At 40.4% G+C, this 24,735-nt stretch overlaps 1 protein-coding gene across 10 annotated transcripts in view; it reads left to right on the forward strand.

The window, feature by feature from the left end:
• Positions 1–24,735, forward strand: part of MICAL3 (microtubule associated monooxygenase, calponin and LIM domain containing 3) — a 172,873-nt gene that overhangs the window by 53,642 nt on the left and 94,496 nt on the right. For all 10 annotated transcript variants that reach the window (XM_072923833.1, XM_041713711.2, XM_072923834.1 and 7 more), the window contains exons 2-9: positions 13,207–13,582; positions 19,153–19,360; positions 20,679–20,795; positions 21,484–21,585; positions 22,133–22,288; positions 22,816–22,916; positions 23,485–23,742; positions 24,316–24,431. In XM_072923833.1, coding sequence (XP_072779934.1) covers positions 13,319–13,582; positions 19,153–19,360; positions 20,679–20,795; positions 21,484–21,585; positions 22,133–22,288; positions 22,816–22,916; positions 23,485–23,742; positions 24,316–24,431 — 1,322 coding nt within the window. In that variant the 5' untranslated portion in view covers positions 13,207–13,318. The remainder of the gene's footprint in view (positions 1–13,206; positions 13,583–19,152; positions 19,361–20,678; positions 20,796–21,483; positions 21,586–22,132; positions 22,289–22,815; positions 22,917–23,484; positions 23,743–24,315; positions 24,432–24,735) is intronic.

Raw genomic sequence — 24,735 nt, forward strand, 5'->3', positions numbered from 1 at the left:
CTGATGTCAGACATGTCTAAATACTGATCTTTCTGTTCAACTTGAGACCCTGCTGATCTGCTTAATGGCTGTATTACTGTCAGATCTAAGGAGTTAGCCAGGGGACTAATGAAAGGGAAGTTACTGTTCCATAGAATATGTGGAAAAAGGAAAACTAAGCTACTTCAAGATCAGACTAGAGCTATGCTAGAGCAACCACACTCTTGGTATTTTAGATATTTCTAAAAGCAATTCAAAGACGCAAAATAATTTTTCTTCTTTTGGGATAATGGACTCCTGGGCAACATATAATATATGCTTGGAGCACTTAGAACAGTACTTATCTCTTAAATTCTCTTATGTAATTTGGTGAAGTGATTATACCTGCATAGCTTGTTGTCATCTTACATTCCTTTATTAGCTGTGAGGACACAGATGTGGCATAAATTGCCTGAAGTATTGCTTTGCATAGCATAGCTTTGCCATTGAGGGAAAACACAATTCAGAATTCATTTTCCAAAGTAAAAAGCATACAGGAGCGTACCAGCAGATTTTACTAAGCTGTTCTTCCAAAAGCATCGTTTTCTTGAGATTGTATGAACAGCCTTTCCAAACAACACTGTTATCAACACTGTTTCTGGCAGTTCTATGCACACAGTCAAAATTCTGCAAGTTTCTTGCCACCTTCAGCTTTCAAGGCTGTAATTCTTTAAAACAGAGAAAGAAGCAAAATTCCATCCATCCTGAAAAGGAAACGGAGTTTCAAATGACAGGGTCACCTCCCTCACACTTCTTCCCACCCTACACAACTCTTGTCAGAGGACAGAGGGTCACAGAAATGGCTACAGTATCAGCTGTTTTCACAGAAATTCAACTTCATGCTGATAAAGGCCTTGAACATGATACTTTTGCACAGCCTTCAGTGAACTTTCAATAAAGCAGTTTTGCTTCACATATACACTTGCAGTCATGGTAAGGAGCATGTGATGCTGGCTTGGCACATTAACTGTGCTTCTACTGTCATGTCTACATCTATATAGTAATATTAAAGCCCTGAACCACTTTAAGGCAAATCCTAGCATGTGGTCTCTTTCTTTTCAGTCTCAGAAAACTGTATTCTCTTAATTGCCTTGGGCTTTTCTTGTTGGAGAGTGCTCTAGAACCCCACTTCCCTGATTTCAAATACTGAGTTGCAGGACAAAAGCCAGCACATTTTTCTGCCATCCTGGAGGTGTTCTACCCCATTTTTTTAATATTGATGTAAGTGGGTCAGGAAGTAGAGGAGACTGGAAGGGCTGATCACAGGTGCTGACCACAGCCTGTGGGAATCTTCCACATGAGGCTCCCTTCACCAGTCTCCTGGCCCATGGCATTGATATTGCATTTGAAAAGACTGCTGCATCCACCAAATTGTGTTTAGAAGGAGAAGAAACTAGTCTGGGGGAGAAGGGTTCCTGTTCCTGCTCTTAAAGGATCAGGGCTGTATTTCTCTGCCTGTGAGGCCAACTCTACCTTTACAATGGTATTCTGGAGAAGGAACTTGAATTTACAAGGATACACATGAAATTAAATTCAATAGTGTGAGACAATCTGATGCCTTTCACTTGGAAATAATCAAGAAAGGAGGAAGAGTGTTTCCTGTGATCAATGAGTACATTAGAATGTATGCTAGTTGTGGATTGAAGAGATGGAAGATGCTAAAACAATCCCAGAATGGGCAGAAAAGAAAGCCTTAGTCCGAGAGAGCTTGATTTGACCTTAGCCTAATGAAGGCCAAGGGGAGATGTGGCATTGTCTATAAATATATGTGGGAAGGGAAGGAAAGCTAATGCATAGGTCAGCATCATCTGCACAGGAATAGAGAGGTATAAACTTGGCCTGGAAATGAAAAGAAAGCTATTGATCATAAAAACAACTGGCTCAGGAAGAAATGTCTGAGTTGATAACAGTGATGAGACATAAAGCATTAATAATCTCACTGGGCACAGTGTGATAAGGGTAGGAAATTGCCCATTTTTATCAGCATTAGACCCTTTTATCTGCTCTTTACTCTTCAAATGAGCATTTCCCTGTTATTCCCTATAGTTACAGAGCATAATGCAGAATTTACCACAAAATGTGTGTGCCCAGCCACTGGTATCAGCCAGGGAAGGGAAATGAACTGTCATGATGGCAATGCCCTTAATAACACACTTCAACTTTTGTTCAGCCAGGCAGATGGTCACTGTGGGGCTCTTCCAACTGGAATAGTCTGTTCTATCCTAGAAAATAAACAGGAGTGTTGCAAAAACGAAAGGTTAAAAGCAAACATTGCTTATCACTAGTGGTCGGTCCTAAGTATTTCAAGAACCAAATACTGAAGAGTTTTCTGGTTTGCCTCAGGAAATAAGAACTTTTTCTCTACAGTTAGCCAGATCTTTCAGGTCCATGGAAAAAAACCTATGATAATTTCTGGGGTGTATATATGGGAAATGACAGGGAGTGGAGAGTAGACATGGATTTTATTGGTAGCTCTCAGTATAACAAGAAACAAACCCTTTATGTTTCTCAGTCCTCAAATTGGAGAAAACTAAGCTTTCTTAATAGCAGTATTTGTTTCTGTTAGAATAAACAGATAGTAAATATATAGATATTACATTGTTTACTGCCAGTGAGTAACTAGAGAGAGGGTATTTTTCAGGTCTTAACCCCAGGTTGTTCTGTGCAGTTAATGCTCTCCAGGAGCATGGTATGGATTTCCAGAAAAGCAGCTGCTGTCATGCTATGCTATCACTCTTGGTCATTCCCAGTTTACAGAGCTATGTTCTGCTACCAGTCTATTCTAGCTCACTGAGCCTGAAAGAAGGAGTTGAATAAAGTTGAAGAAAATACTTCTTATTTTCATACTTTTCTTTTCCAGATACACCAGCAGCAGCCTGTTGGTATTGTCACTGAGAAAGTCACAAGTGACCTGCAGTCTCTTGTGCTCCTTCTTGTTGCGTTAAAAGCATTTTGGAAAAGGGTAATTCTGGCTTGTGCTCAAATACAGGATGTTATGGAATAAGAGATTATGGAAATTACACAGTTAGAGTCCAAGGTCCAGAACTGAATCATCTGCCAGTGGAAATACTGAACTGCTCAGCTCACAGGGCAGATCCTGGCCTGTGAGCAGCACAGGAGCAAAGCAGTGCCTCAGTCCTGTCAAACCATGCTGGGCTGTTGTTGTTTCACAATGCAGTCTATGAGCATGGTGGGTTTGCCTGTTAACGAAATGTGCACAGATGTCTTGCACAAAAAGTGCTCGTAGCTCCCTGGGTGAGGGCTCTCAGACCTGGATTAAGCAAAGGGAATGCCCATGCCCCTTCATAGGGCTGCTTTCTCTCCAGATATCCTCAATTGAACCTTCCAGCTATCTGCCTCAGACCCCCAGATATCCTTGCAGAGGAATGGCCTTTATCCAAAGGAGGATGGAATTAAAAAGGCTAGATAGAACAGGCCTTGAGGATAAAAGACAAAGATATGTGTCCTCACTACTAAGAATAAACTCTGCTGATGGCGTCTTTACACTTAGGTTGGATTTAATGTCTGACTAATTCGAACCAAGTCTTTTCATGTCCCCACCAGTGCAGCTGTATTTGAAGAGATTGGTAATGTCTGCCTCTGGAAGTGATGACTGCCATCTTCTTCCAAGAGCTGCTTGCCAGAGCCTCAGGGAAAGGAGAGTAAATCACAGAACCACCTCCACCTCCTTCCTCTCACTGATTTCTTAACAGATTTTCATTTGCTCCAGGCACGGAGCTTGGCATGGGCTTTGCTGAGAGAGGCATGCTGTGGGTTCCACGGCTGCAGGGAAATTGCTATCTGGGCAATTGAAACTGCTCAGTGTTTACTGAGAGTCAAATGTCCAGCCAAGTGGGGAAGGTGCTGCCTGGTTACTATTTATAACCCATGTACAGTATGTGCAATTGGAATTATCTGATACCCGGAGCTGAACGGAAAGTTCGATGTTGTGGGTTTTGGTTTTGCCATTCCCTGCCTACAGTTTGGATTGCTTTTCAAGATTCTGGTGTATTTTGTAGCATGAGAAAACACAAACTTTTTATTCTGTCTGTTTGTCAAGATTGAGCCAAAATGTTGAACTGGTTATTTGCTTGCAATACGTTCCTGTCTCCTGGTAAAAGCTTTCCTTGCGCCTGTGAGGGAAATGAACAATGGGGAAGCATTAGACGCAGCAGATTGCATAACTGAGACAAACTTTCATGAAGTTGCTAGATTTCATCAGTTGTCATTTGATGGTCTCACAGTTTGTTAGTCGCTAAGGGCTGGATTTTGCTTTGCTTTTTAAAATTATTATCCTTACTGAGGATTGTGGAACGTGCCAGAATGCAAAGGGTTGGTATTTTTATCTTGGAAAGAGGAAAGAGTTATGCGAGTAAATTTATCAAGGGTTAATACTAAACTAAGTTTAACATACTGTCAAGAACTCCAAAATGGTAGCAAAGTAAGGGTATTTTGAGGAAAGGCTGGGATAAAGACTTTTTTCCCCTCTGAAATTAAAGTCATGCCTACAGGAATGCAGCCTAAGAGAGGTTACAGAGGAGGTTTGTGGCTTATGTGGAATAGATCTCAACCAAATGATCTAATTTATGAAATAAAAGTTATAGGATGAATGTGTGGGTGTGTATTCTTCCTGTGACAAATTGGGATTTAACATTGTGTCCATTGAACATATTCAGCATCTCTCCTGTTATCTAGGAGCCCCATGCCTTTAGAGTCTAATAAATAAATTTTACTGTAAAAATGAGGTGTAACTCCATAGTGAATCTGACCAAAAAGATAAGCCATGATGGAAAGTAGCCTCCTGGTTTGTTTCAAATCCTGCTTGGTGCCCTGTTCAGACTCTGCTCAGTCAGTAGTGCTCTTGCTGAAGTGTGTAATTCTCCACCTCTGCAAAATGAAATGAAATTGCTTAATTGTATATTATGGTCTAATCTAGTGACTGATGAGGGAGGAGAGTACACGGCTATAGATGGCTGTGAAGCCTATGGGGTGTTCAGAAACAGCCTGATCTAACCTAGATTGAGTTTGTTGTCGTTGCCATTTCTGATTTTAGGTGTGTAGACAGACTGCAGAGCACATATTTTTGTGCATAGCTTGGAAGGAGAAAGGAAGGCTGGGATAGTGGTTTGAGTTACAGGAGCAGGGAACACCCATGAGTGGTTATAAACAGTGTGGGGTTTTCTTTGGCAGCAGCGAAAGTTTGAGGGTTTCAGCCTTCCCTGGGGGAGCTTAGGTCTTATTGGCCATGCATGGGCTGGGGACAGGGGCAGATTGGAGCATGGAATAGCTGGGATGCAGAGTGACAAATCACCAGTGACCTCATCTGCAGGTGAGTCTTGAGATGCTGTTCCTGGTTGGACTTTTCTTGTTAAGAGAAAGGAGGCAGCAGTTCTGGAGGTCTGGGTTTAAGGTCTGATTTTTTTAAGGTGTTTTTTTCTTTTTATGTGGTACTTATACAGGCTAAGGTTGCAGCCATGGGTTATAGCAAGATCCCAACCCTTCCTGAACTTGTCCTAGAATAAAGCTTGGGATTTGGGGGTTTGTTTGTTTGTTTGTTGTTTGGTTTTTTGGGGGTTTTTTTTTCCCTTTTAAAGTTTAGCAGTTTCTAAATGGTGGTTTGTGGGTTGGAGAAATGTTTACAGATCTTTTATTCAAATGTCTGTTTACTTAGATTTCTTGAATCCCGAAAGAGTCTTGCAAGATGTGTATAGGGAAGAAGAGTCCAAGATTTTAAACTTCCTCTACTTTCTGTAATCAGTCTTGTTCCACAGAAAATGGTTATACATCCACTAAATAATTTGTAGTCTGTTTGAACTGCTCAGTGCAGGGGATTTGTGAGGCCGTACCTAGCTGACTGTGTAAAAATGGTGAAATTAGGAATCTTCTAATCCTGTTTTCTAGCTCCCTTGTCATCCACCACTTCCTTTCAGGAACTGCCTGCCTCTTTTCCACACCCATTACAGCTGAGAGTTGGAAGCAGCACAAATAAAATTTGCTTTCCCATGTTCATTTTTTACTGTCTGTAAACTGGAATGTTTTGTGGGAGTCTGGATTTGCCAAACCACGAAGGGGTGAGCCCTGGATTTGAAAGTCTAGGGATCTATCTGCTGTGATTAAAATAAATGCTGGCACAAATGGCCAATCTTTGAGATTGCTTCTGAGGTGCTAAATATTTCTCTTAATGACTGATGCAGATGAAAGGGGCTTTGGTAATTTCAGCCCCCTTTGGATCTCTAGGTGATAAGTAATCTTTGACCTATTTAAGGGGGAATTGCAGAATCAATTAAGTTGGAAAAGACTTTGAGAGAAGTCCAACCTATGACCCAACACCACCGTGTCACTGAGTGCCACATCCAGCCTTTCCTTAAACACCTCCAGGGACAGTGACTCCACCACCTCCCTGGGTAGGCTGTTCCAGTGCCTCACCACCCTTTTTTTGAAGAAATTCCTCCTGATGTCCAGTCTGAACCTCCCCTGGCACAGCTTAAGACTGTCTTCCTGTCCTCTCACTCCTCTGGGAGAAGAGGCTGACCTCCACCTGGCTACATCCTCCTTTCAGGAGGTTGTAGAGAGGGATAAGGTCACTCCTGAGCTTCCTCTTGTCCAGGCTAGACAAGCCCAGCTCCCTCAATGGCTCCTCACAGGACTTGTGCCTCAGCTTCACCGCCTTTGTTCCCTTCCCTGGCTAATTAGGTGATGAGAGGGAGAACTGAAGCACAATAAGTGGAGGCAAGTGCAGGTAAAGAGAAAGCAACAGAGTCCTAGATCTTTTCATTCTGTGTGCTCAATAAAGATTGGTCATTCTCATCCTCTTGTCAGCTGCTGGTTCTATCTGTCTCTTTGTTCCTGTTGATTATCTTTTCTCCTTTGTGATCACTTCTGTTGTTTTGGTGTTAGGTTCTGGCGTTTCACTTTCACTTATGTAAGCTTTCACTTACATACATTTTTGCAAATGTGTTCACATGAGTTTCATTAGAGAATTTCTTTGATGAGGTTTATTTTCTTTTTTTCCAGAATACAAATACAGGCTCTATTTGTTTTCTCCCTGTACCATGGAATGGTTTGATCAGTGCACCAGCAGAATCTGGAGATCTCAGAGGACTTGGTTCACTGGGCTGCAGAGGCTGTTAAAGTGTGTTTGTAACCTCCACTCTTTGTTCTGTTCAGAATTTCTACTTGGGGCAGAACAGTGTTCTTGTTCTTTAATGTTCAGTCAAGCTTCTCTCAAAGCTGGTGTTTCTGCTGTTTCTTGTGGGATACACAACATTTTAGCTTGGAAAAATGAATGGGTCCATGTCTGGTATGATGTCAAAAGCTGATATATCTTGCTGTGCTAGGGCAACCAATTTGTTTTATCCCCATTTGAAGTCACAGAAATAAAGTTTTATGAAAATGTCATTCTGGTAATTTTAGGAGTCTTTCTTTTGTTTTGTTTTTTCTTTTTTTTTTTTTTTATTTTTTAAATAGGCACTTTCCAAGGGTTATTAGATAGTGTTTGCAGAGCTCTGAGGAAATCCAGCTTGTAAAACTGGGTGGGAACTAATTTTAAGATGCCTTTCTATGTTGAAATGTAACATCAGGAACAGCTTCAAAGCACTTCAGATAAGGGAATTCAACTGTTGTTCTGAAACATCTTGGTGTGAGAATGACATCTATCCTGGTGTCCTACTGTTATTCCCTTATCATCCACTGATACCTCTTCCTTGGTATAATTTCAAATTTTTTTTCTTCCAAAGAAAAGCAGTGATCTGTTTCTTGGTCCCTTTGTTAGTGTTCATTCAGTGTAGGGAGTACTGTGATCAGAGTTGTGTATGACAGCAGCAGCAAAGTATGTTTTTTGGGTTCTCATAGAGAAAAGGTGGTATTTTGTAGGTGAACTCCTTTTAGTAGTTGTGTTGTGGCACTGGAGAAATGGTTAGTAATAAGCAATGTACACATTTTACCTTCTGTACCTAATGTGAATTTGGGAATCAAAATATTTTCTGTATTTGTATGTTTCCATGTTCTTGTGTATAATTAACATTTCTTAAGTCAGTACTGGATTGAGTTTTTATTGACATGAGCATTCTATGAACTGTTTGTGTATGTGCTAAGAAGAGGTTCTTGTATTTGCAGTCAAGTTCACATTTGGTTTCTCTTTCTTCCACTTTTGGCTTAGCTTGGAAGAGAGAGTAGACAGGAAAGCAATGGAGACCCAAAAGACTGCCTCCCATGTGGTGAGCAGAAGTCACCAGATCAAGTTTCATGGGTGTATTAAAACACAGTTTTTTTGACAGCTTATGTGCTTGAGTCTTGAATGTTATGAACAGTAACAGATCTAAATCCCATTTTAAAACATGCTGTGGACAGTGCTGACGTGCCCCTTTTCCATCTGGTGTAAAAGGGAAGCTACAAACAATGGCAACCACGCCTTTGTCCTCCTGCTTTCCCCTTCTTGGTCTGCATAATATGGAGCTAACATAGTTGCCAGTTTTGGCTTTAGCTTTTCTTGTCAAAATTGTCCTCCTTTTGCCATCTGTTCCACAGTCTTACCGTTGCCCTGAAGCTGCACTTTTTGATACCTGTGATCACTTAGAAAGTCATGAACATATTGTAGAAAATCAATTTTTTCAGTTTCAGCTGAAAGTAAAAGAATGTAAATCTTAGAAATTAAAACAGAGCTTTTTCATTTGTTGGAATAAAGATTTTTTTGTGTTTGGCTTCCTAAAGAAGGGAGGCTTACGGGACTGAGCCATTTGTTCATCTGCTTTTCAGTTCATCCTTAATAACTTTTGTACAATTTCATCCAGATTCAACGAGGAATAAGAGTTTCAAAGGTAATTGGTTTCCTACAAGAAAACTGGATGCTGGGTGGACAAGAGAGACAAAAATAGGTGTCCCCGCTGTCTGTAGCATTATCTTAACTGTAATCTGTGCTTAGGCTATTGCTAGCCAAGTTGCAAGAGTGTCCTGGCTGCCTGGGTACTGCAATAATCTTGGAGTTTGCAGGGCATGTTACTACTGAGTCTTGTTCAGGCACAAGCTACAGAAGGAGCCATGAAAGGGAGGCAAGGGCATAGGGAATGTTGCTGGAGAGTAGTTTTATGGTCATGGACCAGTTTGCTTTCAAATTCCATACAGTATTACCACTTCTTCTTGATGCCTGACATCTCAGAGGTTTATCTGTCAAGGGTGCATCGGTGGTATTGGTCTGGCTATGAAATAAATGTCAGAAAGCACTTACATGGTGCTCATACAAACTCAGCACTCAGAAGTGCAGCTGGGCAGCTACTTTCGCAAATGTTTTATTCACTCCTGATTTAGGGTAAAGAGAACAAGCTGTGAATATAGATAGAATTAACTCAATAATTTCTGATGGGAAAAGAGAGATGGCTGAAAAATACATTCCTGTAATATTTTTTCCCAGTCTCCTGTCATTGCTTGAATGAACACTTTGAACAAAATTAGGATGGAAATGTAGAGGGGGTGGTGACTTATAATGGGGATTTATTTGCCTGAAATATATAAGCCCTGCATTTGCAACACTTGCTGCAGAACTTCAATTTGTACAACCGAATTCATTATGTGTAGAATTTGCAAAATCTTCTCTTATCTCTTGCCTTTGGCAGAAGTAGGGCACTGGGTTTTCTTTCTCGTGTATGCATTTGATAAAATATTCACATTCCTGCATCTGTGGTGGCTGTGGGAAGGAACCACCACCTGGAATTATTCACTGCCTGCATCTCTGTTTTCCTTTGGTTTCTTTTGTCCTGGGCAAGTACTGGAGATCCTGAGGGTACTTGGAGCCATGAGTCAGTGACAACCTCCTGCTATTATTGTAAATAGCAACGTGAGCACTGTTCTTGCATGCGTTTTTCCATGGGCTTTGTCTGTCTTACCCAGCTCTGAAGCCAAGGAATTCACAGAGCATCTGAGTCAGCAATCAGCTGCTTCGAGACAAAACACGCAGGATACTGCAGAACAGCCAGCAAGGCACACAAGTACCCTGGAAACGTAGCAAATAATTCTTGCCTGCCCTTGCTTTCCTCCTGTAATTTCCATGTTCTCTGACGTGTTGCTCTTGGGGTGTTTACACCAGGAATGCAGAGTTCTAGGGAGTGACCTAACGTGGTGACTGAAGCTTCAGTGTTTCACCCGTGGGCATAACTGATTTCCCAGGCTGTGTGAAAAATGGGATTTGGGCAGAGCTGCCATGCTGAGGTCCCCATTGGGATGTGCTGGCTCAAATGAGCCACTTTCTCCAGGTTTGGCTGCTGGCTTGGCAAACCTCTGATGCACAGCTTCCTGGAGTGAAAGGATATTCTAGTTAATATCCATGTGTTTTGTGGGGTCGGTGGTTGGAGCCAGGGACAACACACACCCCAGTGTGGCAAAAGAGCAAGTTTATTGTATGAAGCCCTGTTTATGAAAGGGATTTGAAAAACCCAGTCATTGGTCTGTTCCTTGACTCCTCCCAGCTCCCAGACATGTGAGATGTCTCCAGCGTAGGATGGAACAGAATTCATTGAGGATCCTTTCTTTCAACCCAAGGCCAGCTAAGTTTCTTATTTATAGCCAAATTAATTGTCCAGTACAATCCAGCTTGTACTGTGATATAAGGTGATAAAAAGAGGTTGGGTTTTAACTTTGGGGTCTTTTAGCAGTGCAAAACCAATGCTGGTTCAATTCCTTGGTGAAAAACTGTGGGAGAAGCAAGAATAAGAAATGATCCCTATTCTGTCCTTACATCTGGGTATATCAGTAGTGGAATGTGGACTAACAGACCCAAATTGTGACTCCACTTAATTTAGGTCACGTAACTTGTATTGCTTTTTCTGAAGAAGTCTCAGTCATCCAAAGCACTGGTGTAAAGTGAATATTTGGGTGGTAGAGTGGGGGTGCAAGAAGCGGGGGGAACATAAGAGTATTTAGCCTGGAATGCTGTGTTGATTAATGAGGCATATGACTTTAGGCTGTAGGTATTTTATTGTGTTTGTATGACACAGAGACACCGAAATTACTCCTTCAGCATTAGAGGTCTTTTGTTGGAGTGCATTATAATATTCTTCTTGAGAACAAAAGAGGAGACACAGGCCTTCAGTACTTGGTTGGGCCAGAAGAGAGGTGGAGAGGGATTTTTAACAAGGACATGAATGATAGGACAAGGGAGAATGGCTTCAAACTGTTATAGGGCAGGTTTAGATTGGATATTGAGAAGAAGTTCTTTGTTGTGAGGGCACTGGGACACTGGCACAGGTTGCCTAGAGAAGCTGTGGATGTCCCATCCCTGGAAGTGCTCAAGATCAAATTAGATGGAGCTTTGAGCAGCCTGGTCTAGTGGGAGGTGCCCTGTCTTGGTGCAACACAGCAGTGTCCCTGCCTATGGCAGGAGTGTTGGAACTTTGTGACCTTTAAGGTTTCCCTTCCAAACCAAACTATTTTAGGGTTCTGTGACTTAGGCCTCTGTAGCAGTGCAGTGGTTTCCCTAAGGTGCAAGCCTGGAGCATGTTTCTGGCTTCACAACAGTGAAGTTAAGATGGATAATAAGGAAAGCAATTCCAATTTGCTTAGTGAGCAGTACTGATATGGACATGGGTATCACTATCAGCCAGTTAGAAAAACAGCTTCATGAGTACTGAGTCCTCTAAGGTGGTTGTCCTAATAAAGTCAGAATTGCATTCTGCGCTACAACCCACTGTTGTACTTTGACTTCTGTACATTCACTATTAAAACTTCTATTTTTAAAAACTACTAGTTTATGGCTGTATGTAAAGGTTTCCAGTCTCCTTCACTGTTTCTAAACATAAACAATAAACACCATGTTAGGCTGAAAAGCAGGAGTGCCCAAATAAACTACTGGAGAGCTGTCATATGGGAGGGGAAGAGACATGAGCTGTAATGTTTGGCTTGGCTTCCTGTCTGCTGGAAGCAGGAAAGGAGCTGGTGAGAATCTAAAAAGTTTTATCCAAGTCCACATATTTCCCTTCTTGCCTTAATACCCTTTGCAAAAAATAACAAAGGGCAAAAAGCACCTCAGAAGTGCTTTCACTTCCATAGTTTGCACATATGTTTCCATGCTGCCTTCATATCTAAGGCAAACAGAGCTATTCTTTCTCAGCAAGCAGGGTAATTTAGAGTATGTACTTAGTGTTATTTCTAAACAAAAGAAAAAGGTTTATTCTATATAAAAGAGAGAGAGAGGAAGAGCAAATACCTATGCTTTAAACAAAATCTCTAGTTGTGATCCAAACAATTCTGTAGATCTCCAGCCTGCTTCTGAGGGATCCCAGAAATGAGCAGCAGAGCTCATGATAGCAGATCTGCCCCAGCAGATTAAAATAGACCCCAGCTACCACCTAAAATTCTCTATGGACCTGTGTATCAAAAGAAGTTGAGAACCACAGAAGAGTGGAATTAGTATGGGAATCTTAGAAGGATCGTGCACCAGCCATGTTTCACTCTTAGGCTGCTCCTTTATGGGCAGAATTATATGTATAGGCTTTAGGAAAGGAAAATGTTTATACTGCTTTATGCAATGCCGACAGGCCTCCTTTATTCAGCCCTGACTTATTTTTCTAAGAAATGGATTGCTATTAGCAGGTTTAACTAATTTTTAAGATTACAGTAAGCACCACTGTGCAAAAACCAGTCTTGACAAGTTTCATATCAGCTTCTGCTATGCCATCCTCTCTTATCTTTATTTATCATGACCAAATACCTGTGCCTTTTTAGAATGAAGGCACAAAAACTTGTTTTACTGATGGAGTACCGACTCTGGAAGTGTTTTGTGGCAGTAGCATGTTTAACACCAGCCCATAACTATTGCTGTGGTGTTACACAGTGACTGCGACATAGTCTGCCTGTTCTGTTTTACAACCTCTGCCGTCTTGCAGATCTCCTGTAACATCTGCCTGTTTACTTGTAACTTCTCTGCTCTTCATGCAGAATGAGTTTTGATGAAACTTCCAAGGCACTGGCTCAGGTTAAACTATTCTGTGATTTAACAGAGATGTGGGATGTGCCGCTGTCTGCAGTGAGGCTCAGTGAACTCTGGAAGCCTCCTCTTCAGTCAGCTTGGGTAGAAATCCTTGGGATATCAATCAGCTGAGGGCTGACTGGGAATCTGGGCTCTCAGTTCAGCAAGCATAGACAAAATTTTGGAACGAAAAAGAGCTAGTTCAGTTACTCTTCCTTCTTTTTGTTTTATAGGTTAAGAATGCTTGTAAGGCAGAGGTGAAAGTGGCTCAGCAGAACAACATCGGGAAATCTGGCAGACTGGAAGAGCACAGCTGCCCCCCTGGGCAGCTGCCACGTGTGAAGCATGGAGGAAAGTAAAAACGAGAAGGTGAACCAGGCTCATGTTCTCTTCGACAGATTTGTCCAGGCTTCCACCTGCAAGGGGACTCTCAAGGCTTTCCAGGAGCTCTGTGACTACCTAGAACTGAAGCCCAAGGACTATCGTTCCTTCTATCACAAACTCAAGTCCAAGCTCAATTACTGGAAAGCCAAAGCCTTGTGGGCCAAATTGGATAAAAGAGGCAGCCATAAGGACTACAAGAAGGGGAAGGCATGCGCCAACACAAAGGTAAGAGGTTCAGTCACCATGGTCCAGGCAGCTATTTCCCAATCCCTCTGGAACACACAGTAAAAATGTGTGGATGTAGAACAATATTGTCTGATGTCACTGTAAGCCCAGGGATGTTTCAGGAATGTTCTCATAATTTTAGCATTTGATCAGCAATCAGAAATTCCTTTTGTCACCACAAGATGTGACTACTGACTTGAATGTATTTTATTTTGTATTTTATTCAGGAGGAGCAGCCAGCAAGTTCTTACATTGTAAGTTTTTGTGGCATTGGTCCTATAGATAGATGGCTTGGAAAATCTTAATTGGTAAACCTTGATTGACTCCTTTTTGCATTTCGACAGTAATAGGAATGTGTGCTGTTGGAGTCTAGGATACAAAGTATGCATGTTTGGAAATTTCCAGTTGTAATTTGAAAATTCTCATAACTCTCTCAAGAAAACTGAACTTTTCTGCCAATTTGGCAAAACAGACTGTTTCCCGTTATTTAGAAAGTGATCAATTTTTTTCTAAGTTCAAAGGGAAAAAAAATGCTGTGGAAACTCATACCAAGTTTTTAAAAGATTGGTATGTGTGGTATTTACTGAAGAAATTCCTGCTTTTACACATACACACAGAGAATTTTGCCTTTTTTTTTTTAACCTCAATTATTGTGAGTTGGCATTTATGTGCTGCTGCTCTTGGACAGTGCAGTTTGAAAGCAGTTCTTTATATCATTTATTGAAATGTGAATAGAATAGGTTGGTTTTGTGAATAAGCAAGCAATTTTTTTTTTCAAAATAGACAAATAGGGCAGAATAGGATAAAATTAGAACAGGATTCTGTCCTCCTTCATCAAAGACAATAGATGCTGCTCCTTCTCTTGAATAGTCACCTTTTGAGAGAAGGAAGTACTTTAACTGGAAGAATTAATGACTAATTCCTCAGTATGGAATTGAGGGAGAATATATCTTGTTTAGAGAATGTAATTTCAGATCTGTGGACTTATATTTTCCCCCAACTGGATATTAGAAAGTTATATTATTTTCTTAATTGTTTATCTTGTTTCACTTTCCAGTGGCCATTTTCATGATGATGGAGGCATTTATAATGAATTACTGTTGTAATACTTGATAAACTCTGAAAATCAAGCAATTGGGCACTGTTGGTAGTCGAAGTGGACAGTAGCTTCAACACCCCAAAAATCCAACCACTGTTAAAGTTTACATTTTTCAGGCAACATAAGAAAGAAAGGATTTACCAGAAAATAAATGTAATAGGTTTTGTGCTGAGGAATAAATCTTCCAAGTTCTACAAGCATAATGGAGAAAAATTCTAATTTTTTTGCAAAATTGATCGCCCTGGATGTTCATTCGATTCAGGAATTGCTCTTACTTTGAATGAAACATAATGGGCTGAGCTGAACTAAGATATTTAAGTCTGTGAAATGAAGATAGGTGGTTTATGTTTTTATGACAAACAGATGAAAGGAGTAAGGTGTAGAGGTTTTTAACTTATTTGAGTAATAGACTGTAAGAGTGATTTTTGCATCTAGGCTCTGTATTTGTTAACACAGTTGGAAAAGGTTGGTTCAGTAATAGAGATGAAACATTAAAGAAGGGATTTAATGGGCAGAGAAGTGGGTAGTGCTTGACTGTGAGAGCATATGAAAAACTAGATGTGAGTGGAGGGTGACATCCGGCTATGAAAAGCATTCAGAAAATCGAGTGTGACATGGATATGAATGGGAAGTGGTGATCTGAGTTTAGGAGGACATTAGAGCTCCATTTGGTTGTATTTGGCTTAAATTAACAATTAGGCAGCCACAAGGAAATGTCAGAAAGGTAGAGATTTTAGCTTGGCCAAAAGGTAGTCAACTCTCAAGCTGGAGGTTTTGTGAATTGACAGCTCTGGCAAAGCTGATGAAACCAGTGTCTCTGATGAGGTGATGCAAAGACAATTTATAGAGGAAGATGACACAAGATCATGGGTGAAGCCCCCTGGGAAGTTGGCAGTGAGAGGAATGAGAGAAAGGAGAGTCTTTCAGATAAGGTGCTCTGAAAGAATAACTGGAGACCCAGAGAAGTACGGAGGCTCAATAGTCATCAGAAAAGGGTGTGCTTTGAGTAAATACATGCCACCAAGTGTCTTTAAAACCTCTCTTCAAGTACAGTTATGAAGTGGATAAAAGGAGTAAAGCATCCTGAGAGTGATGTTTGACTGAAGAGGTTGCTAGGGATTTTGTATCCTCCAAAAGCTTAAGCTATTTCAAACACCAAAGGCAAGTTAAAGGGAGTGAGAATGGAACTGGAGAACTGGGATCAAGAGAGTTGTTGCAGAAGGAGCATGTGGTGGGGTGGTGGTGAGATAAACAGAGAGGCTCATGAGCTCATGTGGGACTGTCCCTCATTAAATGGTGAGAGAAAAACCTCACAACTTCCTGGTGTTGGTCTGAAAGACCACGGTGATGGGACTCGGCAATGACTGCAGTGGACATATTTTATAAACCAAATTTCACCATGTATTCCTCTTATCTTTTCATATATGTTTCTATTAATTTCTTGTTTCCTATCCAAATAGTGTCTGCCATTCAATGTTTAAATTTACTTTACTCCTAAGAGGTAATCATAACTGTTTAAAGCAGAGGCCTTTTGAAAACTGAGTCATGTGTGATTTGATGTTTCCTAACTCACTTGGCTTTATATTCCTAATGTTTAATGTAATTTGCAAACTGCTGATTAAAAGGTACAGACATTTAAGTGGGCATGTGGAGATGATAGAATTTAAAATAAAGATTAGGGTTTTATCCATGTCAGAATAGAAGTCAGTAATTTCTGGAGGAAGCCTGGCTTCTGTACGCTTGAACATAAACCAATTCTGAAGTTTTCATACTTTGTAGGATAGCTCTTAATTGCCCATTTAAAAATTGTTCAGGGATGAGGTGCTCTGCCTGGAGCTGGGCAGTTTGTGTACATGGCCAGCATCCAGGCTAACCAGAATTCAGATAATCAGAGTTCATGGAAGCGTCTTGGACGTGATGGGTTGTTCAAATGTAAATACTTACAAATGGTGCTTTCTCTCCATTGGTTATAAAGAGAATACAGCATTTCAGTTTGCATTTGATATTCTATTACCATGGCATTGTTATTGGAAACTTGATATTATCTGTCTGAAAGATCTTGAGCAAGAAGTGTTTTTGAGGGGTGAGCCAGCTTCAGTGCAGGGAGTTGCTGCAATTGCTTGGAATCACTGAAGGGAAAGGGAACAAGGAATAACAGTAGCTGCCTTTATTTGGTTGTGCTTGGCATGTCATGGAGTTACTGCTGACTGAGAGTACCAGAATGTGGGTTTTTATGAGACATCTGACACTGGAAGAAGCATTATAGGTAGAAAATAATATTTTCTGGTTTTAATTGTGCTTAGAATTTATGTTTTATAATGACATAATTTAATGTTGCTTAGAATTTGTGTTTTATAACAACATAATTTAATGTTTTTGTGATGGAATTTAAAAAATGCAACCTTGACCATAAATTACTTGCATGAGTATTATACATTCAGAATATCCAGAATCTTAATCATAATCTAAGTGCTTTTAACCACATCCTGCTATGAGAGCAGGGAGGAAGGATAGAGAGGAATAAATCTTTTAAGTTCCTGTGACAAAGTTGCAGGCAACTAGCTTATAATTTAATGAAACCTGAGTTTGAATAGTCTGATTTTAGTCCAATTCCTTTGCTGTTGTGTACTCCATCATAAATATTTTATATGTGGAAATTTGTCAAAGAATAAAAATCACCCAATTCAGTGTGTTCTTTTTGCTTATTGTAATCCAGGCTCTTTGAAGATTGTAGTTGTCAGCCAAGCAAAATTATTACCTGAATAAGTATGATAATGCTGAGCTGATTTTCTGGAAAGTTTAAAAAAAGATAGACAAGGTGATGTTTGGGAGTTACATTTACCTACAAAGAAAGCAATATTAAATTGGAAGAATATAGTAGATCCTAACTGAGGATCTCTTATATCAAATTACAAGATAGACACCTGTTCAATGCACAATATTATTTAGGTATTTATTAGCTCAGAGGTTGGGTGTGCCTTTTGTCCCAAATGCTTTCAGGTTCCTGAAACTACTAAAGAAGCAGTGGTGTTATTCTTCCCTTCCCTTTCCTCTAGACTTGGATCTCTGCCCTCAGATTTATGTGACTTCTTATCTTATTCAGTAGTCCTACGTGGAATTTGCATGTCATAGCTATATCATCACTGCTGTAACTGGTTTTCCATCATTCAGGCTTTACATTTGCAGATTCATGGTGCTTGCAGAGTTTATACCCCCGCAAATAAGTGGTGAGAATGTAGCAGCCTGTAAATATTGTCAGATGGGGATGACCACTGAACACAAAGTTTTGCTTTTGGGGATTGTATGTTTATCAGAACACTGGCTCATAGTTAAATTTTGGCATAATTAAGAATTCCTCAAAGAGCTTCCTTGTGCAGCCATAAGGATGTGGAAAAGAATCACATGGCGGCAGCAGCAGCCACCTCTGTAACAAGGTCTTTATTCCACATCTCTGGTTTACTTGGTAGAAACCAAAGTACAATATGATGAAGAAATGGACTGTGTACTGTATTTATGTGACTGCACATACCAACACTTTCTCTGTGGACCTCGGTTTCTGTGGCTAAGAAGTGTCTCCTGACTATCTTGGGTTCTTAATCTGAAAGTATTTTGCTGCATCATTCTGTTCTCAGAAGGTGCTTCAACACTCGACACGCACGTATTTTACATTCTCGAGTTGTTTATTAGCATCTGATGGTGTTTGTGAGTAGAGTGGAAAAAGATAAGAGAAGGTGAAAGGCCGTTCATATGACAAAGGTTGGATTGGAGAATAGATTTGTCTGGTCACACAAAGTTTTTGTTTACGTGTGTTTACTTCCCTGCAGTCTCCTTTGCTACAGTAGTAGAAGCACCAAAGCACCACCAAAGGCATAAATTATTGTGCTCTGATTTGGGTTCTCTGTGTTATTCTGTTACTCTAAATGATGGTGTTTATAAAAACATTCGTGTCTTGTGTTTGTCTGCTGTAACTGTTGCAATGCTACTGAAGATATTCTTAAAAAAGGCCAGCTCAGAGTTTGGAAGATGAGAGGAAAACTTGTCACTGGTTTTGTTTTTGTTTTTTTTGGAGGGGTTGTTTTGATTTTTTGCTACATTTTTTTAAAGGAAAAAAAACAATGTGGGAAGGAGAAGCCTTCAGAAGTATTGCTGTTCTCCAGGTTATGTAGGTTGGAGAGTATAACTTGGCAGCTCTTCTTAAAGCAAGGGTTGCAAACAAGTACAATTTTACTTGTCTGCTTCCTGAGCCTTTTCACTGCTCTGCAATATACTTTATTTTCAGGTCATGCTTTCTGCTTATCAATGGCAGAACTTGGCAAGCAGAAACAGAAAGACTGTTCTGAAATTTCAGCTTATGTTTCAGACAAAGAGCACTTCTTCCTAAGAGCTGTGGGACACTGGGAAGTTGCTGCAGGAATACCCATTTCCTCCAAGGCAAGGACTGTCCATTTACTGAGTGCTGGTTGTTTTGCAGTGTCTGATCATTGGGGCTGGACCCTGTGGCCTTCGCACAGCCATCGACCTGTCGTTCCTGGGAGCCAAGGTGGTGGTCATAGAGAAGAGGGATGCCTTCTCCCGCAACAACGTGCTGCACTTGTGGCCCTTCACCATCCACGACCTGAGGGGCCTCGGCGCCAAAAAGTTCTACGGCAAATTCTGCGCAGGATCCATAGACCATATCAGTAAGTACAGGCAGGGCTGGATGCAGCAGCACTGCTTCTTCCCGGGGGGAAGAAGGTGGGAATGAAAATTCAGCCTACACCAGTCCCTACTCTCAAGTTTTTATGGTACAATTCAGCATTACTTTTGCATTGTGCATTCTCTAGGGGCTAGTCATGAGATGAAAACGTGTTGTGTTTATCTGTCCTCTCTTAGACATTCCTAAGGTATAGCTTCTTCCCTCACTAAGCCCACTTTTTTCTTTTTTATTTTTAAATGGGTCATTTTTCTGTTTTTTGCTGATATATTCCTGCAGCTGCCACATTATTCTGTTTCTCTTGAGCAACATGTAAAGAAAAATTAGTGCATGCTTTTGAAGACTTGTGAATTTCAGTCTAGAGAAAGGAAGTACAGTTTTGGCTTTGTTAATTTTCAGAAGAGTGTGAAGATATGTTTTGATTAAATAGACGTTTATGCATTAAAATTGAAAACAATCTTGATGATTTTTATATTCTGTTAAATCAATCCTCTTTGAAAGCTGAATGCTTTGGTGGAGCAAGAGTTATTTTTCTTTTCTTTTTTCTTCCCCAAAATTCACTGTACATGACACAGCCAGGTGTTGCCCACCAGTCTGTGTTCTCCTTTTTTTTGTTTTAATTTGGCAACAAATGGTAAAACTGGAAGATTTCTTTGTAACTTCAGCTTTGTTTTTATTCTTCCAGTCTTTATGCATTTTGTCTTATTTTATGTATCAGCACAGCTAATTAGGTGAAGTATTTTTTAATTTTGGTATCTGAAATATGACAGTAAGGTGTTTTCCTTCAAATTAATTGAGTTTGCACACTGTAATTTTCATTCTCATTGCCAAAGTGCCCTGAAGAGGAAAGAGGTGGTGAGGAGCTTTCTATGCCCTCACTAACCCAGAGGTGTTGGGATGGAGGTGCAGATCAGTATTACAGCCAGGCTGATCCGGTGGCTCTTTGCCATCTGTGACAAGTGCAGTCATGCCTGTGCTGTCTTCCCTCCCTCTCCTGCAGCTTGTGTCCTGGTTATTACCCTTGTTGCTGATTAGGGGACTGAAACACCAAAAAATTACTTTTTATACTTTGAAAAGGTTTGGGTTTTCAGCTGTGTAGAATTTTCTTAGCATGCTGTGGTATCACACACCAGTGGTGCCTGGATGAAGTGCTGGGAATACTGTGGGGAAGAAGAAAGTAGCAGCTGGTCTTTAAGTCAGGGTATCAGTAATGTCACACAGACATACATGGCCACTTGTGCTCTTTTCTTTTTCTTCTATTTCTTTATAATCTGCTCTTTTTTTTTCTTTTTTTTTTTTTGCAGGTATCCGTCAGCTCCAGCTGATCCTTTTAAAGGTTGCCTTGATCTTGGGAATAGAGATCCATGTCAATGTGGAATTTCGGGGCCTCGTTTACCCTCCAGAGGACCAGGAGAATGAAAGCAAGTAGCACTGAAATGGGCAGTAGAGAAGGGGGATGTTGTGGTAGGATACACAAGATACACTCCTTAACTCTGCTTATAATATTAAGTCCTTTCCTTGTGTTCCATTAATAAGAATAGTTATTAATCCATTTTAGCTTGGATTTTTAGTAGGATTTGTTTTTTCTAGTGACAAATCCAAATTAGTTACTGTATGGAACAAAGTCACCAGAAGGACTACACAGAAATAGACCAAGACATGGTAAATTGAAATTGCTTCTAAAATACATAAGCCTCTTACATAACATTTTGAAACAACTCCTTTCTCTACATTCACTGAGCATATTTATATTGGTGAATGATCCTTGTTATGCTTTTGGTATCGCTGTGAAACCTGTTCTCTGATCACCACAGGAGGTGTAGCTTACTTGTTTTTTGGCTTTTTATTAATTGTATAGGAAGTAGAGAAGTTTGTAGGGGCCCTTAAAGGAATTAGGGGAGTTTTAGCAGACCTGTGTCTGCCTCTGATTCATGTGGAGTTGCTGCAAAGTTCAGGAATAACCCTGTCATCACTGTTGCTGTACTGCAGGGTTTCTTGACTCATCATGTCTTGAAGGATTTACTGATAGTAAGAACTGGTTCTATCTATTTTTTTTTTTTCTATTATTATTGCCATTTATATTGTCATTAACTTGGAGTTTATCTACAGGAATAGGTTGGCGTGCACTGGTCCATCCCAAAACCCATCCAGTGTCTGAGTATGAGTTTGAAGTAATCATTGGAGGGGATGGCAGGAGGAACACCTTAGAAGGTAATGGTTCATAGTTCACCTCCAAACAGAACTTACCTTAAACTTGTTAGAACAAAAGTGGCCTTTAACATGCCAATGAACATCTGGAAAGACACTTGACAAGTGATAGGGAGATTAAAAGTCCATGTAAAAATCCATTTATAGCAGAGGTGTGGGAGGTCTTTTTTTTCTTCCTCTAAACGAATAGAGACATAAGGGTTTTTGATTTGGATATTTTTTCTTATATTTTTTCTTTAGTTGAGTAGTGTTGCCTTCCTATCTTTGGGTGTAGGAATTGAGGTGTTGAGTATTATTCTGTGTAGCAGAGAATCCCTTTTTTTAAATGGAAATTTCAGCTTTAGGGACAGAGATGAGAGATGGGGTGGTGGGGAGCTTTTTCCCTAAATAGCAATTTCTAATGAAGCAATTGTTCTTTCCTCTGTGAAAGAGTTTGTAACTCATCAATTCCCTTCTCTCCCTTTACTTTGTGAGTGCACCTGTCTGTGTTATACTGAGCTTTCTCTGAAGGTGTGTTTGCTTTTCAGCATTGCAACTTTATCCTTCCTAGGGTTTCGCCGAAAAGAATTCCGTGGTAAACTTGCAATTGCCATCACAGCAAACTTTATCAATCGCAACACCACAGCTGAAGCCAAAGTAGAAGAGATCAGTGGTGTGGCCTTCATCTTCAACCAGAAGTTCTTCCAGGATCTCCGAGATGCCACAGGTTTGCCAGCACTTGACAGATTTCCAGTGAAATGGAAACTGTCTTTATAATTACAATTTTGCAGCTCAGATTTGTGTGTTCGATCAAGAAACAAGCATCTTGTGCAAGGCAGTCAGTCAGTGCCGCCTCTGAAATATGACTTCCCTGTTTTTCAGCTGTTCTGCTGTACAAAGCAGATGTGTGTCATTTTGATTCAGAAGTGGAGAACTTAGGGTTTTCAGAAGATCAGAACCCTAAATGGGAAGAAGTCATGAATCCAGAGTTCTGCTCTTTGCACTCCACATCTGAATGCAAACCTTAGAGTTAAGATAAATGGATTTTTTAAAAGAGTTGGCTTTATGCAAGTGAAATGTGCTGTGGTTTTGTTGACAGTTCAGATTTTAAAGTCACCCAGAACATGGTAGAAAGTTGCTTGGCATTCTCTTTTTCCAACATGCAGCTTCAATTTACTTTCTTCTGGTAGAACTTTTGTTGCACATAACTCCTAACTTGTTCCTTCACTACTATGTCTTTTGTTCTGTCACAAGGCATTGACTTGGAGAACATTGTCTACTACAAAGATGATACACACTACTTTGTCATGACTGCCAAAAAGCAGAGCTTGCTGGATAAAGGAGTGATACGGCATGTGGGTATTAATTTCTCCTGTATTCTCTGTGAGCTAAAATTTTGGAGATAATTTACTTTTGGTAAAGTGAAAGTAGGAAAATGTGCTTTTCCTCCATCACATAATGTTTTTCTACAGTTGTTATTTTAGAACATGAATGTAATTGTGTTCTAAAAGGCAGTTAATGCCCTCCTGAAGTATCTTAAACCATCAGATGAGTGTTACAAAACCTGTCGTTTTCAAATTTGTCTCCTTTTCTAGATTTGGGAATTTTGTTTATGCTAAGATAAAATGTGCTGAAGGAACATTTAATAGCTTAGTTGAGCTTCCCTCATTTTATGGGAATGAAAAATGCTCAAAAGTTTCTTAGCCCTTTCACAGTCAGAAACGCAAGCAGGACTGATTACTGTTTGCAATAAAAGATCTATAGATTTTCTCCTGGAAATATTAACGTAAGACTGAAAGAAATTAGCAGGCAAATTTGCATCAGTGGATTTGTCAGAATTTTAATGCCAACTTCTGTTTATACCAATTTTAAGATAAACTTGTGGATTTGACCGTGGCACTTTAACTTTGCTGATTTTGGCAGGACCACGCCGACACAGAGGTTTTGCTCTCCCGGGAGAACGTGGACCAGGAGGCTTTGCTGAACTACGCCAGGGAAGCAGCAGATTTCTCCACTAACCAGCAGCTGCCATCGCTGGACTTTGCCATCAACCACTACGGGCAGCCCGACGTGGCCATGTTTGACTTCACGTGCATGTACGCGTCCGAGAACGCGGCGCTGGTGCGCGAGCAGAACGGCCACCAGCTCCTCGTGGCGCTGGTCGGGGACAGCCTCCTGGAGGTTCGTGTGCAGCTCCTCAACTTAAGCTCTGAATGAGCCAAACCTTTGCACCAGCACTGCCAGAGAGGCACTCTAAGGAAAGCTGCTGTTTGTTAGAGAATAAAGTGGGAGGTTTGAAGGAAGGGTGGGAGTGTTGGGAAAATAGAATTTTTAGCATGGTAATGATCGTGCTTAAGAAAATGTGTGCAGAGCTTTTTCTGAAGTTCTGTCTATTCCATCTGCTTCTTGTTGACTCTCTACAGAACCTACTGTAGGCCTGCTAGTAGTTAGCATTTTGTAGCTGGTTAAAAATGTACTGTCTTGAAGAGAAGCTGTTAAGGCACCCCAGGCTATGAATTACTGTTGGAAATAGAGGGATATTGGCTTTGGGATAGCTCGTGAGCTGTTCACTGTACATCTGTTTTCCTCTAGCCCAGTGGGAGTGGAGCTTGAAGCTAATTACTGAATTATAATTTCCCAGCAGATTACTGCCTGAATATGTACTTGATACTTCTTTAAGATTTTCCCTAAGTGATGCTTTTCCTTTCTCTGCTTTTTTTTCTTTTTTTTTTTTTTGGTAACCTATAATATCAGCCTTTTTGGCCAATGGGAACTGGAATAGCCAGGGGATTTTTGGCTGCAATGGACTCTGCTTGGATGGTTCGAAGTTGGTCGCTCGGAGCTAGTCCTTTGGAAGTCCTTGCAGAGAGGTAATGAGAAAGTGAATACATTTACAGTTCTAATCCAATCCTCCAACATCTCATCATTCATTACAGTTTCTTTTAGTACAAATATGTACACAGAATGGGAGATACAGACTCTCACTGTTTTTGGAAAATGCATGAAGGTATCATTCAGTTAAAGCAAAAAAATTTCAAAGGAGTCGATAAACTGAAGTATATAGAAGAGTAAGAAATGTTGCTATTCCTGGTCCTAGTTTTAAAAGATTAGATGAGGAATCTTTTTTTTGGGTGCTTACTGACATTGCATGGAGAAAGTGAGCCTGTCACCAGC

Source organism: Taeniopygia guttata, chromosome 1A, assembly GCF_048771995.1.
Source record: "Taeniopygia guttata chromosome 1A, bTaeGut7.mat, whole genome shotgun sequence".
NCBI classification, from domain to species: domain Eukaryota; kingdom Metazoa; phylum Chordata; class Aves; order Passeriformes; family Estrildidae; genus Taeniopygia; species Taeniopygia guttata.